Here is a 21299-nt window from a genome sequence, read left to right as displayed (position 1 = left end):
TGGGTATATTTGTACACAAAATTATATTTTTCATTTTCTTCTAGATATTTTTGTCTAGAAGAAACTCAGTCATGATTGATGTCTCACATTGGATAGGAATAGCTATGTTAACTGAGTTTGGTTTTGCAGATAATTTGGACAAAGCAGTAACATATTTTAAATGTTATTGTTGAACGAAGGTGTTTCCTGGTGGCTCAGCAGATTAAGGGCCTAGCATTGTCACTGCTGTGGCTTGGGATACTGCTATGGTGCAGATTCAATTCACCTGCCACAGGTGTGGCCAAACAAAACAAAGTAAAAACAGGTGAAATTAAATGAACAGAACCTAAAATTCTAATGTATCCTGGGTGTTTTAGAAGAAGTTTTTTCTAGAGTGAGAGTTTGATTCTGGAGAGGCGTATCCTTTTCAGTATTGGTCTTTGCCATTTTACACTGAATGCTCTGGTCCCGCCAAAGCACAAAATAGTAGTGCACAGCAGTGTGTCACAACTGTGCATGTTGGAGCCTCACAAGAGTGCTTGTGTGTGCCTGTATTACTTGGTATCTGTTTTATTATTTGGAATGCCTGCCTTTCACCTAAGCAGTAGCATTTTCTTTGTTTTTTATTGGAACATTTCTTTAAGATTTGGGTAAATACAGCTTGCGTCATTGTGCCAAAACTTAGAAAGAGACAGTTGCCCCCGTGTTCCTATACACTGTGCCTCTGCAGTGTCTTTCTCAGCCCCCTCTTTCAGAAGGGATGCCTCATGGTGTTCTAGGCATTTTATATTTCCAGTGTGCTCTTCAGTGGTTATTTCTTATAGCATTTTTATGACAGATTTTCTGTAGACATTAAGGAGGAGGTAACCCTTATCTGAGGCAATAAACAAGTGAATATAGGAAAGTGTTAAAATTGGATCCACCATTATCTCCCTCTGTCTTCATTTCTCTCTTAATTCAGATACCAGTTGGTTCTTCATAAATCCATTTCCTCACTAATTCACAAACAGCTGTTTGGGTGACATCTCTGAAATAATTTGTATAGAAAACTTAAGCACTGCACCGTATGTGAGGAGTGTTTCTTTTAACGTTACCAAACAAGAGAAACCTAATTAACTATGGAGGAAACTCTGAAGTCCAGATTGTATAATTGGGAAATAATTGAAAAGATAACTGAAGTTTGTTGAATTTAACATACTGAATAATTATGAAGACTTTCAGATAAATCAATGAAAGTTTTCATTTAAATGCTTAAAAATGGTATTGTAAATAGCTCCTTAGAATAAGAAAAATTTCCTAGTCCTAGAAGAAACTTTTTCGTTTCTGCTTGAAGATCACAAATTGAAACAGATGCCTATAACTTAACTTTAAAAAAAGCTGAGCGTTCCATGATCTCACATAGGTCAACAAATTATTTCTAATGGTAAAAGAAACACCAGATGTATTTTGACATAAGAGAATCATGGTGTGGTTGGAAATAATTCATTAATGATTTAAAACAATTTAGGCGGATTGTTTCAAAAGGGATGGAGATGTTTTTGGTGAAAATGCAAATTGATATAGCCAAGATACTGGCTTTCATGAAGTCCATTTTAGAAAATTATTAGATGTTAGGTTATTTTGGTGAGAAAATAAAACATTTTTTATATGTGTTAGAATTTCAGATATGACCTGAAATACTAATCTTATGTTTGAGTCATGAAAAAAAAATGTTGTATTGGAAAAGTTTAAAGCACATCCTTAGATAAAGGAACTACCAACTTTTGACTATGAATTTTTTTTTTTTTTTTGTCTTTTTGCTATTTCTTTGGGCCGCTCCCGCGGCATATGGAGGTTCCCAGGCTAGGGGTCGAATCGGAGCTGTAGCCACCAGCCTACGCCAGAGCCACAGCAACGCGGGATCCGAGCCGCGTCTGCAACCTACACCACAGCTCGCGGCAATGCCGGAACCTTAACCCACTGAGCAAGGGCAGGGACCGAACCTGCAACCTCATGGTTCCTAGTCGGATTCGTTAACCACTGCGCCACGACGGGAACTCCCTTGACTATGAATTTTAATATTTTTATTCATAAGTCTTAGAGGGAATACTTGAACACGTATGTTGATAATTGGTTGCTAAGTAGTTTAGAAAAAGTTGCAGTGATATGCCAAAGTGACTTCTGATTTAAGTTCCATTGATTAGGCAGATCATTGCCGTAATTTATAATTTATAGGAGAAATTTTAGGAAAAGGGAAACTCTGCTTAAAAGAAATTTTGTTTATGGAACCACTATCTAGAAGAGTGGTGGAAGTTTTGACTCAAGACCAGACCAGAAAACTTAAGAAGCTCCCATATGGCAAAATGTAGGCTTTCTTGCCTATCCATGGTGTTATGAATATTTTAGATATTAGCATTGCTTGATTTATCTACATAAACCTCTATGACCTTCTACTGTACCAGCTTCATTTTTTCCATCACATTTCATTACTGTTCACTTGTTATTGATTTATATTAGCATAAAATTCCACTTAATTTCCTCACTGAATATAGTGTAAGAAGTAATCTGAGAATATTTTGCTGTATATATTCAGGTTTTAGGCTAGAGCATAATTGTGTATGAGTCAGTGCATTTTTACAGTATTTATTTACATAATGTCTTTTGAGTAAGAGATTAGGGTGTAAGCATAGAAACATTAAGCATCTTTAACTCTTTAGATAAAATTTTTCTTGGAGTTCCCATCATGGCTCAGTGGGTTAATGAATCTGACTAGGAACCATGAGGTTGTGGGTTTGATCCCTGGCCTTGCTCAGTAGGTTAAGGATCTGGCGTTGCCATGAGCTGTGGTGTAGGTCGCAGACGTGGCTCGGATCCCGCTTTGCTCTGGCGGATCCCGCTTTGCTCTGGCGTAGGCCAGTGGCTACAGCTCCAATTCGACCTCTAGCCTGGGAACCTCCATATGCCGCAGGTGTGACCCTAGAAAAGACAAAAAGACAAAAAAAAAAAAAAATTTTTTTTCTTCCTTTCAGCCAGTGTTTAAAAATGAGTATCTTTCAACCTAAAGATTTAGTTTTAAATTCCTTATTTCTTAGAGTGGTGGTTTAGACCTAGTTTTCTAAGGGTAAGATGTGGAATTTTAACATTTGAGAGTCTTCTGATAGGCCATGTGGAAAACGGAAAGATGTGTGCATCCAGGAGACGTGGGTATAGTTCCATCTCTGTTACTCTGTCATAGGACTTTAGGCATGTCACCCTTTTTTTGCCCCTCGGTTTGCCTCTTTGCTAAAGTGAGATCAGTTGAGATCACCACAAGTCCAATTAATTCTAATAGTCCGTGTTTTCAGACTTGTTTTTAAGTAGTGGAATTCTGTCTTGATGGTAGTTTTATGTATAAAACATGAAGGAAATGAAGTTGAGGGATTCGGGAACTCACTGTGTTCCCAGTGAGCACAGGGCTGCAGTGCTTCCCTGCACTTCAGCCTTCTCTGTGTTTGGAGTGGGCAGGCAGAGCCACACAGTGACTGTTTCTGTTTGTGCCCAGGGGCTATCAGCAGCAGGATGCCCATGAATTCATGCGCTACCTGTTAGACCACCTGCACTTGGAACTCCAGGGCGGTTTCAATGGGATCTCCCGCTCATCAATTCTGCAAGAGAATTCCACTCTGTCTGCAAGTAACAAATGTTGCATGTAAGATTTAGCTTCCTTTTGTTTTATGGGAAGACCTCAGAGGTTTCTATGGACATTACTATTAGATTTATAATGGAAGATGGAGAGTTTTCCTGGACTTTTGATGAAACTTTTGTGCACTTGAACTTTGTGATCACGTGGACTAGCATATGCCTCCTGTTTCCCTTCTGGAGGCATCTTGTATTTGCATCCTGGTGTAGTTCTCATGGTTATTTGCTATAGATTAAACTTGAGAAAATAATAGAAAATATTTGTACAGTTTAGCACTTAAAATTTTTCTTCAAATGTATTGAATAATGGATGGGAGACTTAATTGTCATATATTAAAATAATTGTTCACTAATAACAAAGGCTTACAATTTTTTTGAATGCAAATTTTCCAAAAGCCCCATTTTGGACTTAAATTTTCCTGAGGTGTATCTGTTCCTTTATCAAATTGAGGCATTTTTAAGTTCTCAGAGTTTTTTCTTGCCTCTATATATGAACAAAACAGCCTTTTGGGTTGCTTTACCAGGTACTAATACCCCAAAATATACATGGAGATCAGAACATTTATTTTGCTGAGGGAGAGATGATTGGCTTTTATTTCAGCTTGGATTTTGGTTAATTGTCTCCTTTTATTCAAATTTTTGATTTATAAGACGAACTCCCCGAAGAAAGAAGGACAAGAGTAAGTAATATACATGAGTCACTGTAGTATTACAGTGGTCCATAAATCTGATTTCACATAATTTCTGTCTTTTTAATGACACAGCACTCTCATAGCTAATCTGATCATTGTATCATAAGGGCAATCAATATGAATTGCCACACTTCTTAAAATGTTTGACCCTCCAGGTCCTAGTAGTTGTGATTCGAATTAGAATCTACTACACATCATGAAGGAAGGACATGTGATCTGGTAAAACTGTCCTTGCTGCTAGCACCAAATTGAACATAGTATTAAATGAAAAATTCTGTTTTGTATTTTATGATGGTATATTCATACACAAAGGATATTGAGCTAGTCTCTATCAAGGATACAATGTGTGAAGTGAGAGGGTATTTGTGTGTGTGTATATATATACACATATATATAATTTATTATTTTACTTGATTCCCAAAATACCCTTATGGAATCACATTAGTGACAGGATGTTCTTTTATTAACTAATGAGCTTTTTTAGCGTTAATCCATACCCTTTATGATATTTTAAAGAAGACCAATTGTTAGTTCCATTAGTGAGTTAGGACCATAAAAATTATCAAATATTCAAAATCCATGTTTCCTTATATTTCCTTAAATTTGCTGGTGGATGCATTTTAGGATCTGAGGATCATATTTGCTAAAGCTACAAAAAAAAGAGTTCCTGTGCAGTACTTGTATTTATTCATATAAACATGTTGAACCCTGCTGAAAGTGGCCATGGGGGTGGTAGAAATAAATAGCCAGTGTATTCTTTTTAATATATAGCAAATCATAAGTCCCAATATAAAGGACCTTCACAGCATAACAGCCTGTTCAAGTAGCCAATATTTACACATTTTGGTATGCAGTTATAAGATAGAACAGTGGTTTTGAAAATTACTTGTGAATCTTGTTTTAAGTCACTGTATACCTAAACTTCATGCCATACGCATCAGAGAGCCAAGACTTGATGAGTATCTTTTTCTCAAAGGAAGAAATTATAAAGGAAGGACATTAGGTTTTTAAATGTACTGCTTTTTAATAAAGCAATTTTCTATTTTAATTAAAGACAGCAGAGTATGTAAACATCAGTGTGAAAAGATCAGTCACAGTCCCTTTATTTTCAGTAGGTTTTTTTTTTTTTTTTGTATATCCTTTGTTTATGACACATTAAATCTAAAACCTCAAACGGTCATTATGTATATTCCCTTTTTAAATTTTCTAAAGTGATTGATATATCTTACGAACAACTTAAAAAAAAAAAAGCTACAGTATATTTGTTTTGCCATTAGGAAGGAAGCCCTTTCGTAGAAAAGGAAGCAAACTTGTAAAATGATGGAATTAATCAGGGAGGTTTTGCCTGTCTCATTATTGCAGTAGGATTGGCTTGGGGCAACTGAATGTGTGCTTCAGTGTGTTAGGAGTATTTTACTTAACTTTTTAAACCTCAGCGTCCTGGTCTGTGAAATGAGATAATTGTATCTATCTCATGGAGCTGTTGTGAGGATTAACTGATGAGAATGGAGCCTGGCTTGTAGCTAGTGCTGTACAATATAAGCACTTGCTAATCATGTTGCCACTGGTGCACTTTCTTTGCTGTTCTTGTGTCTATTCTGTGTCCATAATGAGGCATGCAGTGCAGCTGTCAAAGAGTGAGGTACATGTTCAGAATATATACGTACTAAGGGGAAAAAAAGAAAAGCAAGAGGCAGTTATGAACCCAGTTATTATGCTAATCAAGTAGGCTTAGAACACTCTAAGGGCTAACTTTTTGGTTAAGCACTTATCTAAAAACACGTATAGTCTCATTTCATTGTCACTCCAGGCCTGGATGTTGCTACTATTTTACAGTTGGCTAAGGTGAGGCACAGAGAGGTTAAATAACAAAACAAGTTTTTTTGTTGTTGTTGTTGTTCTTAAAGTGCTGTACACACTTTTGATCTCCACAAGGGAATTGATAGTAACATCCAGCACTTCGATTGTGAAGTCATACCTCCACCAGTAATTACTAAATATGCATTAAATTTACCTCTTTCCCCCCAAATCTTACCATCTAAGAAAATCTAAAACCATCTTTCATTGAGGTTGTTTAAAGTCAAGTAACTGAGAGAGCTCCCTGTAAATATGAGAGATCTTGCAAAGGCTCCAGTGTAAGGGAATTCCCTCTTTTCTGAGGAGTGTATTGGAGGTCCTTTTGCCCTGAGTACAGACACGTTTGTGATCTCTCTGCTAGTACAGGCAGTGTTCAGGATTGGAGGAGAGGTGGATGGGGGTGAGGGGAGGCCAGCCAGTGACTTAAACCTTTTATTTAGTGTATGTCTACTTAGCTTTGAAGTTTTTGTATTATTTTATAATTAATTTAAATGACTATAAATAATATATATATTCCCCAAAAGGCAGTCCCCTCTAGGATCTTTGAAGCATTTATTTTGGGTGTTTTTTAACTGAGATGTTTTCTTGTGTGGTGATTTTCTTTAGAAATGGAGCATCTACAGTTGTCACGGCTATATTCGGAGGCATTCTCCAAAATGAGGTTAACTGCCTCATATGTGGGACAGAATCTAGAAAGTTTGATCCATTCCTAGGTAAGACATATATGGCATGTGGAGATATGGTATAGTATTAAAATAGCAACAACTTTAATATTTCCTTTGAAAATTAAGATAGTAAAGAAATCAATCTTTAAAAATAACATCAAATTTTGAACTTATTTTTTGATGCCTTTAACAGTTCTCTGTTTTCCTATTTCAAGACCTTTCATTAGATATTCCAAGTCAGTTCAGAAATAAGCGCTCTAAGAATCAAGAAAATGGACCAGTTTGTTCATTACGAGGTAAAGATTTTTTAATATTCTAGAATTCTTTTCCCCCTTGAAGCAGCTGGATAGATTTTATAAGCTTCATCTGTATGCCCTATGTTGTTAACTGTTCTCATGAATTTGTGTTACAACTTAACAAAAGTCAAACCTGAATGAATTTTCCTATTAAAAAAATTCTGTTTAGCAGGACTGCCTACCAGAGATATTAAGTCAGGCACAAGATATTTCTCATCTTTCCCCCTTTTTAATACTGATTTTAAAACTGAAAGTCTGTAACAAAACTTTTTCTGACCTAATGAAAAAGAATTTATTCTATGCATATTCTACTAGTATCCAGAGGAAGAGAGACACTTGGCATTTTATCAATTGTCATTTACCCTTTTATGTGACTAATAATTTGAGAATTCTGTTGATGATACATACAATTGTTGGCTAAGCTTGAAGCCTTGCTTTTAATTGCAAGATTATTAAAATTCACATTTGAGAGAGTTTTGAACAGGTTTTTTCCTTGCCTTTAGTCAAAGCAAAAGACTTGTCCTTGACCAACCACTAAAATGACCAATTGTACTTTTAAGTCGTAAAAAGAAAAAACTAGGCTAGAAAAAACAAAGAGGATATAGTATATGTTCTGTCATTAAGTACCTCTTCACTGAAGGCAAAGAACAGAATTTCTATCCTGAATTGCATGTACACTAAAAATAATTCTTTTCTTCAACTGTTTTAGGAGGACTGTCTTAATGATTAATGTACATATAATCTTTTCTTACAAAATAGAAGATTCTGTTGGTCTAAAACTGCACTAATAAAGCAACCATGAGTCACATGTGCCAGTTAAATTCAAATTAGTCAAAATAAAATTTAAAACTCAGTTTCTTCAAACTCACAGATTTCAGAACCAATCTTAGGGTTACCATAGGTTAAACCATTGTTGGGAGGAAGAATTGTGGGGGGAGGGAGTTGGAAATAACACACGCACCACTGTGTAAAACAGGTGATTACTGAAAACCTACCATATATAGTCCAGGAAAATCTACTCAAGTTTGTAATACCCTATATGGGAAAAAAGAATGGATATATTTATATGTGTGACTCATTTTTGCTCTACACCTGAAACCAATAAAACATTGTAAATCAACTATATACTTCAATCAAATTAAAAAAAAATAAAATCCAGTTAAACTAGCCATGTTTAGAGTGCTCTGTAACCACATGTGGCTAGTGGCTACTGTATTTGTTAGCAGAGATGCAGAACAGTTCCATTATTACAAAAATTTCTGTTGGAAATTGCTTCTGTAGAGTCAAATTATCCTGCAAAATGTATATGAAAACATTTGTGGATGCTTTTAGTTTGTTCCCACAGTGTTTTCTCTTCTGAACCGGGTTACAGAAGAAATTTAAGGAAACCCTATCCACTCACCCCTATAATATATGGCTTCAGTATGTTTCTCCAAAGCTGTTTTTGGCCTTTTTGAGATTAAAAAAAATCACAGTATACTTGCCAGAAAATTCAAATCACTTTCCTTTTACATCTATGGCATGTGAATACAGACTAACTTAATAATAAAACAAACATTGGATCATTTAGAGAGGAAATTAGATAAGAAAAACAAAAGTATCCAAATTTAAGGGAAGAGGTAAAATTGTCACTCTGTGCAGATGACGTGTCAATTTATATATATATATATATATAAATATAAATATATATATATATATAAAACCCTAAAGATGCCACACAAAAACTACTGGAACAGATAAATGAATTCAACAGGGTGGCAGGATATAAGGTTAACATACAGAAATTGGTTTATAATAACAATGAAATATCATAAAGGGAGTATAAAAAGCAGTATTTTTAAAAATCATACCCCCCAAATAAAATACTTAGAAATAATCTTGACTAAGGATATTAAAGACTTAAATGCTGAGAACTATACAACATTATTTAAGAAAAATGAAGATGAGTCAAAAAATGGAAAGATATCCTCCTTTGCTTCTTAGATTTGAAGAATTAATATGGTTAAAATGGCCATAAATACTGAAAGCAATTTACAGATTTAATGTGACTTCTACCAAATTACCCTTGACATTTTTCACAGAACTAGAACAGATAATCCTGAAATTTATATGGAATCATAACTGCCAAACAATCCTGAGGAAAAGAACAAAGCTAGAGGCATAACCCTTCCAGACTTTAGACAATACTACCAAGCTACAGTAATCAGAATGGTGTGATATTGGCATCAAAACAGACATATTGGTCAGTGGAACAGATTAGAGAGCCCAGAAATTAAACCCACACATCTGTGGTCAGTTAATCTCTGACAAAGGAGACAAGCATATAGAGTGTGAAAAAGTCTCTTCAGCAAGGGGTGATGGGAAAGTTAGCCATATTTAAATCAATGAAGCTAAAATGTACCTTCTCACCATACACAAAAATAAACTAAAAATAGCTTGAAAACTTAAACATGTGACATGATGCCATAAAACGCCTAAACGAGAACATAGGTAAAACATCCTCTGACATAAATTGCAGCAATACTTTCTTAGGTCAGTCTCCCACAACAATAGAAATAAAAGCAAAAATAAACAAATGGGACCTAATCAAACTTACAAGCTTTTTCAAAACAAAGGAAACCATATACAAAATGAAAAAAACATCTATAGAATGGGAGAAAATATTTGCCAACAATGCAACCTACAGGGCTTAGCTTCCAAAATATAGAAACAGCTCAGGCAACTCAATAACAACAAAAAACCCAATCGAAAAACTGGTGGAAGACCTAAGTGAACATTTCTCCAAAGACGACATACACATGGCCAATAGGCTCATGAAAAGATACTCAACATTGCTAATTATTAGAGAAGTGCAAATCAAAACTACAATGAAGTGCCAACTCACACTGGTCAGAATGGCCATCAAGTCTACAGATAACAAATGCTAGAGCGGTGTGAAGAAGCGGGAACCCTCTTGTATTGTTGGTGGGAATGTAAGTTGGTACAACCACTGTGGAAAACATTATGGAGGTTCCCCAGAAAACCAAAAATACAGTTGCCATATGAACCAACAATCCCATTCCTAGGGAATATATCCAGGCAGACCTTTCATTGAAAAAGATACATGCTCATAGGAGCATTATTCACAATAGTCAAGACATGGAAACAACTAAATGTCCATCAGCAGATGAATGGATAAAGACGATGTGGTACATATACACAATGGAATACTACTCAGCCATAAAAAGAACAAAATAGTGCCACTTGCAGCAACATGGAGATTATAAAGAGATTATTGTACTAAGAGAAGTCAGTCAGAAAGGGAAAGATAAATACCATGTATCACTGATCATATGGAATCTAAAATATGACAAATGAAATTTACTCATGAAACAGACTCAGAGACACAGAGAAGGGACTTGTGGTTGCCAAGTTGGGGGAGTAGGGGAAGGATGGATTGGGAGTTTGGGTTTAGCAGATAGAAATTATTACATATAGGATGGATAACCAACAAGGTCCTATTGTACAGGGAGCTGTGATAAACCATAATGGAAAAGAATTTTTTGTTTGTTTGTTTTTAGAAAAGGAGAAAAGCCCTATTATTAGAGGAAAAGACATGTTCTTAATTTGAAGCACTAATGACTTCCCATTACAGTTAGGAATCAGACAGAAGTACTGATACTGTGGGAGGAAGCACCAGCAAAAAAAGAAATATGAATGAAAAATGAAGAGGAAAGACCACAGTATCTATGCATACCTAGTATATTTGAAGATAATCAGTTGGAAGTTATGAAACAATGTTTAATAGTAACTTACCTCCAGAAAGCAGGACTGGGCAAGAGACCTGCTTTTCTAGCCCTCTTTTTTTTTTTTTTCTTTTTCTTTTTGGCTGTCCCATAGTATGAGGAGTGGCCCATTATGATCCCTGTGCCCAGGGATCAGATTTGAGCCACAGTTGTGACCTACACTGCATTCTGTGCCAATACCAGATCCTTTAACCCACTGTGCTGGGCCAGGGATTGAACCTGAGTCCCAGTGCTGCAGAGATGCCACTGATCCCATTGTACCACAGCAGGAACTCCTCTAGCCCTCAATTTAAAAAGAAAATAATTTGATAAGTAAATTCTGGTGAAGTAGAGCTAAAAAGTTTAGTAAGATGGCCAATAAAAAATAAATAGGCAAAAAAAAATTCGCTTTCCTATACGTAGCAGAAGATCCTATTCACAGTTGCAGTAAAAAACTCAATACTACTTAAGAATAAATTTAATGAGAAATATGCAAGACTTAGATGAGGAGGTTATAAAAGTTTATAAAAGACAGAAAAAGTCAGAATAAATGGAGCCATGTGATATTCTTGGATGGAAAGACCCAATATAATAGAGGTGCCAGTTTTTCCCCAAGTTACTCCCTAAATTTATTCTTTTTTTTTTTTTTTTTTTTGCTATTTCTTGGGCCACTCCCGCGGCATATGGAGGTCCCCAGGCTAGGGGTTGAATCAGAGCTGCAGCCACCGGCCTACGCCAGAGCCACAGCAACGCTGGATCCGAGCCACGTCTGCAACCTACACCACAGCTCACGGCAATGCCGGATCGTTAACCCACTGAGCAAGGGCAGGGACCAAACCCGCAACCTCATGGTTCCTAGTCGGATTCGTTAACCACTGCAGGAACTCCCCTAAATTTATTCTAATTAGTTCAGAATTTCTTCTATAAGCAGATATTCTTAAAAGGAACTACACAATTTTAAAAACAAAGGTAATGGAACAGGAAAAAGATGAATTAGGTAGTGTCCCAGAAGTGTTAATTTAGCAGGTGCTGGTGCAAAAATGTGTATATGGGAATTTACTGTATGGCAAAGAAGAAACTTCAGATCAGTGGAGAAAATAAGAAATTAGTCAATAAATGGTATTAATGTAGATGAAAATTCATGTGGGAAACATTAATCCCTATTTCATATCTTTTCCCAAATTAATTTGAGGCTTCAAGATTTAGTGTGAAAAATAAAAGCACAAAGACATTATAGGAAAACATCTTTTTGATCTTGTTGTAGGAGAGAGAGCTTTCTAACTCTGCCACCAAGGCCAGAAATTCATATATTTAACTGCTTAATGGTAAAGATGCCATAACAAAGTAGAAAAGGAGATGCTAAACTTGAAACAAATATTTGTAACATACATGGAATAAAAGTACTTGGGCAAATATATGAATAAGAAAAAGAAATGCACATGGTCAGTTTAACATCTGGAGAAATACTAAGTCTCACTTATATTCAAGAAAGTTTAAATTAAAGTAAGTTTGGTCAAAATGATAAAGATAATATCCATTGTTAATGAAAGTTTTGTTAAGCCAGCACTTATATTGGTGTTAGGAGAAAAACTGGTACAGTTGTTTTTGGAGGGTAGTGAGCTCTATTTTTTTTTTTTTTTTTGTCTTTTGCCTTTCCTAGGGCCACTCCTGTGGCATATTGAGTTCCCAGGCTAGGGGTCTAATCGGAGCTGTAGCCACCGGCCCACACCATAGCCACAGCAGCGCGGGATCCAAGCTGCGTCTGTGACCTACACCACAGCTCACGGCAACGCCAGATCATTAACCCACTGAGCAAGGCCAGGGATTGAACTCATAACCTCATGGTTCCTAGTCGGATTCGTTAACCACTGCGCCATGATGGGAACTCCAATGAGCTCTATTTTTAATACACATTTTTTTAGACATAGTAGTTTCACTTGCAAATATGGACAACATATGTAAAAGATACTCAATGAAACACTGTTACTGCAAAAAAAAATCAAAAACAGTTTTTATGGCCACCAGTAGGGCATTGGTTTAATACATTGTGTGCTGTATAACATTTACGAAAGATGAAACTGACCAATAGCTAGGCCAGAGAAAGATACCTACAAAATATTACAGAGTCAAACACTATCCATGGAAGTATATAGAATTATTCTGTGAATTCTTCCATTTGTATAGGATTCAGATATATATGCATCTAGATTCTCAAGCAGTGTACATCTTCCATTCACAATGATTATCTTACTGGGGAGTAGGATTCAAAAAGGAATGGGACTGGGACTATTTTTTTATCTCTTTTATATTGTTTGAGTTTTTAAACCTATTTTATCACCTTTATATATTTGTTTTGGGGAAATTAAAACAAGTTAATCATACATAGTTCCCCATTACTGCTGTGTTAAATTTACATAGTGCGTAAAGTGACTTCAACAAACCAGTTTTATTCCCTACTGGCTATAGGGATGCTATTTAATGGTCTATATAATGTAAAAGACTAACACCTGTGAAACCTTTAAGACTTTTAAGAGTTTCAGAAACCTTTAAGAATCTTAAGAGTTTCAGAAATCACGATGGCATATATGTGTATTTTTTCCACATGAAATGCAGTAAGTACAAATGAAAAAGTTAAGCAGTTTCCTCAGATCCTTGATGAGTGGTGTGCAGGTAAGTAGAGAACAAAGCTTGGTTGAGACATGAGTGCTGGGTGCCTAGTAGACTGTTCATTGGCTCTGTGACTCACTTCCATATATGATCTCGGAGATGAAATGCGTATTTATGCTGCTGAAAAATATTAAACTGTAGTAAATTTCAGCGTCACTCAGGCTTTTCAAATAGGATACCAACTATCAAATCTGAATGTCAAGGAATTGCTATATCTCAGCTGTCTTCCTTTTAAAGAAATGAGGATAGTTCTCTACCAATCTAGTTAGGATTAATAATGTTTATTTAAACTCCCTAGAGGCTGCCCCCAGCTAGGAGTCTTCTGACCTGCTCATTGTCTGGGTACATCAGTAGATGTGGGCTCCTGTGCCTGTCCCAGCAGCAGAGAGAGGTGTGAGAGCACAAAAAGAGCCCTTAGAGGCAGTTGGGGCCACCATATTTTAAAAATGAGTGTTGAAAAACTAGGCTAAGTTTGTATTGCTCGTTTATGAATTGTCTATTGGCCTTTCATGTCTTCTGTTCCATTGTGGTTTATCACATATGGCCTCATAGGAAAAGGAGGGAATTCTGCATTATCTTGGGCATAAGTCAAGTGTAGACAACTTGGTGGTCACTCTGTAAATTTAAGCTTCTCGGAACGACAGGGAGGAAGAAAAATATAAAGAAAGAAAATGTCGGAAAGCAAAAAGATGCTGGGGAAGGCGAAAAGAACCTGCGTTGGGTTGGCAGGAAGATGAGGTCTGGAAGGTTGCTGGAGGGGAGGTGCTTTGTTTTCAGAAAAGGAGCAGGATGATGCAGAGCTGAGGCCAGGTGTGTGGAAAGCGGGTGGGGGCCTCCACATAAACAGAGTGCTGCGGTATGGCTTCAGATGCACCCAGTAGTGTCATGGCAGGAGGAGAAACCAGGGAGCAGTCCAGTACTCCTATGCATTTTACATTTTGGTCTCAAAAATGCAAGTGAGTTGCTGTGTAATGTTGATATATTCTCTTTTTCAATAATCTCAACATTTGTTAGGATGTATTTCTGAAATTAGAGGTTCTACATAAGTATCAAAGGAGACTTGTGCAGTGCCACCTGCTAGCTCATTAATACCCTCTAAGGACTGCATGCTTCCATAGACAGGAAAATGGTTCAGTGCAGGTTACATATAGGAAGAAAATGCTTCCCCACCATTATGCTTGAGGTCCCAAAGAAACTGTATATACTTGCATGCTTTAAAAACTGCTGCCTGGAGTCTTCCTTTTGGGGGCACTTACAGGTCTTGACACACCTTCAGCTACTAGGAACTATTAAAATAAGTCCCTGTTTAGACAATCACAAAGAACTGAGAAACAACCAAGAGCTAGGGCCTGGTTGAGCCATAAGGTTCATCTCCTACACAAAGTCCACTCCTTCAAGATTGGGAGAGACAGCTGTTGTATTTAATGCACAGAGTCAAGCAAAATGAACAGAGAGAAGAAACATATTCCAAATGAAAGAACAAGATGAAACCTCAGAAAAAGCTTAATCAAATAAAGATAAATAATTTATCTGGTTAAGAGTTCAAAACTGGTCGTAAAGATGCTCACCCATATCAGGGGATGAGTAGATGAACAACAGTGGGAACTTCAACAAAGAGAAAATTAAAATACCAAATATAGAAGTCACAGAGCTGAAAAATATCTGAACTGGAAAATACATACTTGATGAGGGAGAAAAGAGGATCAGTGAACTCAAGGACAGGGCAGTGGAAACTCACGCTATCGGTACAGCAAAAGAAAAAAAAAGGTAAGATAGCTTAAGGGACTTAAGGGACAAGGTCAGGTAGACTAACATTTACATCACAGGAGTCCCAGAAGGAAAAGAGAGAGATGGGGTAGAAAACTTATTTAAAGAAATAACTGTTGAAGGAGCTTGTGTGGTGCAGAATTCAGGTGAGACTGACAGCTGAGATACAGAGGAACTAGGCTGACTGCACCAGTGAGTAAGGCACAGGTCTAAGGTAATTTTTGGTAATATCCCATCTTTCCATCCAGAAATCTGGAAAAAGAGGACAACAGTCATAAGAATAGAGAAAGTTCATACATGATAAAAAGCCATCTCTTGACGAGTAGCTACCCAAGTATTCTACCCAGGGGAGCCTGTTTTGCATTTGGAGCAAGACAGGATTGAGGATCTTGTAGTTTTGGAAGAGCAAACAAGATGTCAGAGTAGAAGGACTTGAGCTTACCTCTTAATCACAAAGACACCCAAGTCACACTAATTGATGAGTAACCATTGACAAAGACAGGGAGCTTCTCAAAAAAGTTATTATACATCCAAAGACAAAGAAGAAGCCACAACAAGATGGTAGAAGGGGTGCTTTTGCAATATAATCAAATCCCATAGAAGCTGGGTAGGCAACCCACAAGCTGGAAAATAATTATATCACAGAGGTTATACCATAGGGGAGTTGCAAATGCCATGTCAGGCTCCCCAGCCTGAGGGTCTAGCATCAGGAGGAGGGGCCCCCAGAGCATTTGGCTTTGAAAGCCAGCAGGACTTGAACACAGGAGCTCCACAAGACTGGGAAATCAGAGATTCCACACTGGAGGATGCACATAAGGTTCCCTGTGCACTGGGACCCAGGGCAAAGCAGTGACTCCAAAGGAGCCTGAGAGAGACCTAATTGTGGACCTTGGAGGATTTCCTGGGGAGGAAGGAGTTAGCTGTGGCTCACTGTGGGGGCAAAGATACTGGTGGCAAGGTCCCAAAGAATATTTGTTAGAATGAGCTCTCCCAGGGGTCTCCATTTTGGCTGTACCCTACACCCTGCAGGCTCCAATGCTGGGATGCCTCAGGCTAAGCAACCAACAGAGTAAGAACACAACCCCCACCCATTAGCAGACAGGCTGCCTAAAGTCAGAGGCCAGAGCTGCCTGTAAGTACACTTCTTGACATGGCCTTGCCCTCCAGAGGGACAAAACCCAGCTCCACCCACCAAAGGGCAGACACACTCTCTCCCGCCAGGAAGCTTGCACAAGCCCCTGGACCAACCTCACCCACCAAGGGCGAGACACCAGAAGAAGGGGGACTACAGTGCTACAGCCTGTGGACTGGAGACCAGAAACACAGAAAGGTAGATAAAATGAGACAGCTGAGAAATATGTTCCAGACAAAGGAACAAGATAAAACCTCAGAAGAACAACTAAGTGAAGTGGAGACAGGCAACCTGCTTGAAGAAGAATTCATTGTAATGGTAGTAAAGATGATCCAAGATCTCAGAAAAAGAATCAAGGCACAGACTGAGAAGATACAAGAAATGTTTAACAATGCTATACCAAAACATTGTGGGAACCACAAACCGAAAAAGTGCAGTAGACACAAATTTTAAAAAAAGAAAAGGAAAAGAAATCCAAATCCAACACTACAGATAGCCATCAAATCACAACAACAAGAGGAAAGGAAGAAAAAGTCCAACATTAACAAACCCGAAATAAAATGGCAGTATGTAAACGTATGCCAATAATTACCTTGAATGTAAATAGATTAAATGCTCCAGCCAAAAGACACTGACTGGCTGAATGGCGACTAAAATAAGACCTGGATATATGCTGTCTACAAGAGACCTGCTTCAGATCTGGGGACAAATGCAGACTGAAAGTGAGGGGATGGAAAATGATGGTCTATGTGAATGGAAATCAAAAGAAAGCTGGAGTAGCAATACTCATATCAGACAAAATACAGTTTAAAATAGTGGTACAGGGGACAGAGAAGAACACTACCTAATGATCAAGAGGTCACTCTGAGAAGATGTAACAGTTGTAAATATATATGCACCCAACATAGGAACACCACATTATATAAGGCCACTGCTAACAACTCTAAAAGGAGAAATCATCAGTAACACAATAATAGTGGGGGACTTTAACACTTATATCAAGAGATCATCCAAAGAGAAAATAAAGAAACACAAGCTTTAAATGACACATTAGACCAGATAGACTTACTTGATGTTATAGAACATTCCATCCAAAAGCAGCTGAATACACATTCTTCTCAAGTGCACATGGAACATTCTCCAGGATTGATCACATCTTGGGCCACAAATCAAGCAGTAGTAAATTTAAGAAGACTGAAATCATACCAAGTATTTTTTCTGACCACAACACTATGAGACTAGAAATAACCAAAAGAAAAAAAAAAAAAAACTGCAAAGATAACCAAACACATGGAGGCTACACAATATGCTACTCAATAACCAAGGGATCAGTGAAGAAATCAAAGAGGAAATCAAAAAATACCTAGACACAAATGTCAATGAAGACACAATGATCTGAAACCTGTAGGACACAAAAAAAGTGGTTCTGAGAGGGAAGTTGATGGCAATACAATCTCACCTCAGGAAATAAGAAAAATCTCAATGAACTTAACCTTACACCTAAAGCAATGAGAAGGAACAAACAAAACCCAAAGTTAGTAGAAGAAAAGAAAGCATAAAATCAGAGCAGAAATAAATGAAATAGAAATGAACACAACAATAGAAAAGATGAACAAAATTGATAAACTTTTTAAAAAATAATTTTTATGTTTTTCCTATTATAGCTGGTTTACTGTGTTCTGCCAATTTTCTACTGTACAGCAAGGTGACCCAGTCACACATGAATGTATACATTCTTTTTCTCACATTATCATGCTCCATCATAAGTGACCAGATGTAGTTCCCAGTGCTAAACAGCAGGGTCTCATTGCTTATCCATTCCAAAGGCAAGTTTGCATTTATTAACCCCAAATTCCCAGTCCATCCCACTCCCTCTCTCTCCCCCTTGGCAACCACAAGTCTGTTCTCCAAGTCCATGATTTTCTTTTCTGTGGAAAGGTTCATTTGTGCCACATATTAGATTCCAGATATAAGTGATATCATATAGTATTTGTCTTTCTCTTTCTGATTTACTTCACTTAGTATGAGAGTCACTATAGTTCCATCCATGTTGCTGCAAATGGCATTATTATTCTTTTAATGGCTGAGTAGTATTTGATTGTGTATATATATCACATCTTCTTAATCCATTTTCTGTCAATGGACATTTAGGTTGTTTCCATGTCTTGGCTATTGTGAATAGTGCTGCAATGAACATATGGGTGCATGTGTCTTTTTCAAGGCAAGTTTTGTCTGGATATATGCCCAAGAGTGGGATTGCTGGGTCATGTGATAGTTCCATGTATAGTTTTCTAAGTTACTGCCATACTGTTTTCCATAGTGCTTGTAATTTACATTCCCACAAACAGTGCAGGAGAGTTCTCTTTTCTCCACACCCTCTCCAGCATTTGTTATTTGTGGACTTATTAATAAATGGACATTCCGATAGGTATGAGGTGGTACCTCATAGTAGTTTTGATTTGCATTTCTCTAATAATCAGTTACGTTGAGCATTTTTTCATGTGCTTGTTGGCCATCTGTATATCCTCTTTGGAGAAATGTCTTTTCAGGTCTTTTGCCCATTTTTCAATTGTGTTGTTGATGATAAACTTTTATTTAGACAGACTCATCAGGAAAAAAAGGGAGAGGGCTCAAATCAATAAAATTAGGAATGAAAAAGGAGAAATTACAACTGACACCACAGAAATACAAGGGATCATAAGGCACTACTACAAGCAACTATATGCCAATAAAGGACAGCCTAGAAGAAATGGACAAATTCTTAGAAAGGTACAATCTTCCAAGACTGAACCAGGAAGAAATTGAAACTGTTGAAGGACCAATCACAAGTACTGAAATCCAGGACCAGACCGCATCACAGGCAAATTCTATCAAACATTTAGAAAAGAGTTAACACCTATCCTTCTGGTAGTCTTCCAAAAAATTGCAGATGAAGCAACACTCCTAAACTCTTTATATGAGGCCACCAGCATCCTGATAACCAAAACCAAAGATACCACAAGAAAAGAAAATTACAGGCCAATAATACTGATGAATATAGTTGAAGAATCCTCAACAAAATATTAGCAAACCACATCCAAATATATGTTAAAAAGATCATACACCATGATCAAATGGGATTTACCCCAGGGATGCAAGGATTCTTCAATATCTGCAAATCAATTAGTGTGATATATCACATCAACAACTAAAAAATAAAAACTGTATGATCATCTCAATAGATGGAGAAAAAGCTTTTGACAAAATCAACATCAATTTCTGATAACTCTCCAGAAAGTGGGGATAGAGGGAACATACGTCAACATAATACAGGCCATATATGAGAGACCTACAGCTGACATCATTCTGAATGGTGAAAAGCTGAAAGGATTTCTTTCTTACCAGGGATAGCAGTAGCATAAATAGTTAATGCATTAAATTATGGTGGCTCACACCACAGTACTAGTAGTGGATGTAGTAAGAAGTGGTCAGATTCCATATGTATTTTGAAGATAGAATTGAAAGAATTTGTTGATGGGTCAGAAGTGAAAATGAGAGAACTCAAGGATGACTATAGTATACTTAGAATGTAGTCGGATTTCACTGAGAGAAGACAACCACAAGAAGAACCCTTTGGGGGGATAGGTATCTGGCATCAGGAATCTGGTTTTGAACACATATTAGATATCCTAGTGAACATACCAAATGAACTAGTCAAATGTGTATATATACAGTATTTGAAGCCATTAAATTAGATACTGTGAATACATGTACATTTAGGTGGGTAAGAAATGAAACATTTGGAGATGAGTACATGCATTTGAACACCCAAGTCACAGCATTAAGTGATGAGAACTAGGCAGCAGCTTTTTAAAATTCCATATTAGCACACCAGTATTGTACTTTAAAAATGCAATACACTTGGGATAGAACATGATGGAAGATAATATAAGAAAAGGAAAGTATGTATGACTGGCTCATCTTCCTGTGCAGCAGAAGTTGGCACAACATTGTAAAAAAAAGCTTTTGACCAAATTTAGCACCCATATTAGATAAAAACTCTGCAGAGAGAGGGTGTAAAGGGGATCTACCTCAACATAATAAAGGCCACGTATGATAGTCCCACAGTTATCATCATCCTCGATGGTGAAAAAGTGAAAGTGTTTCCACTGAGATCAAGAAAGAGACAAGGATGTCCACTTTCACTGCTACTATTCAACATAGTTTTGGAAGTCCTAGCCACAGCACTCACAGAAAAGGAAAAGGAATTCAGACTGGAAAAAAGAAGTAAGCCTATTACTTTTTGCAAATGACATGATACTATACCTAGAAAATCCTAAAAACATTACAAGAAAACTGTTAGAGCTCATCAATGAATTTGGTAAAGTTTCAGATACAAAATGAATACACAGAAATCAATTGCATTTATATATACTAACAATGAAAGATCAGAAAAAGAAATTAGGGAAACTATCCCATTTACCAATCACATCAAAAAGAATAAAATACCTAGGAATAAACCTACCTAAAGAGGCAAAAGACCTGTACTTTGAAAACTATAAGACACTGGTGAAAGAAATCAAAGATGACACAAACTGATGGGTTTACCATGCTCTTGGATTGGAAGACTCAATATTGTCAAAATGACTATACTACCCAAGGCAATCTACAGATTCAGTGCAATCCTTATCAAATTACCAATGTCATTTTTCACAGAACTGGAACAAAAAAAAATTAGATTTTCTATGGAAACAAAAAAGGCCCCAAATAGCCAAGGTAATGTTGAAAAAGAAAAACAGAATTGGAGGAATCAGGCTTTAAGACTTCAGACTATCCCACAAAGG

General features: G+C 37.0%; 1 protein-coding gene across 8 annotated transcripts in view; it reads left to right on the top strand.

The window, feature by feature from the left end:
• USP3 (ubiquitin specific peptidase 3) overlaps positions 1-21299 on the top strand; it is a 101127-nt gene that overhangs the window by 60653 nt on the left and 19175 nt on the right. For all 8 annotated transcript variants that reach the window (XR_014809649.1, XR_014809653.1, XM_021094087.2 and 5 more), the window contains 3 exons: positions 3500-3646; positions 6792-6898; positions 7066-7146. Coding sequence is in view for 6 of the 8 variants with exons in the window: in XM_021094087.2 (XP_020949746.1) it covers positions 3500-3646; positions 6792-6898; positions 7066-7146 (335 nt within the window). In the remaining 2 variants the exon portion in view is untranslated. The remainder of the gene's footprint in view (positions 1-3499; positions 3647-6791; positions 6899-7065; positions 7147-21299) is intronic.

The sequence above is a fragment of the Sus scrofa genome, chromosome 1 (assembly GCF_054392235.1).
Source record: "Sus scrofa isolate SSC_HxYL_T2T_F1_AM1 chromosome 1, Sscrofa_HxYL_maternal_Yorkshire_Landrace_v2.0, whole genome shotgun sequence".
In the NCBI taxonomy this organism is placed as follows: domain Eukaryota; kingdom Metazoa; phylum Chordata; class Mammalia; order Artiodactyla; family Suidae; genus Sus; species Sus scrofa.
This window is presented reverse-complemented; position numbering and strand designations above follow the sequence as displayed.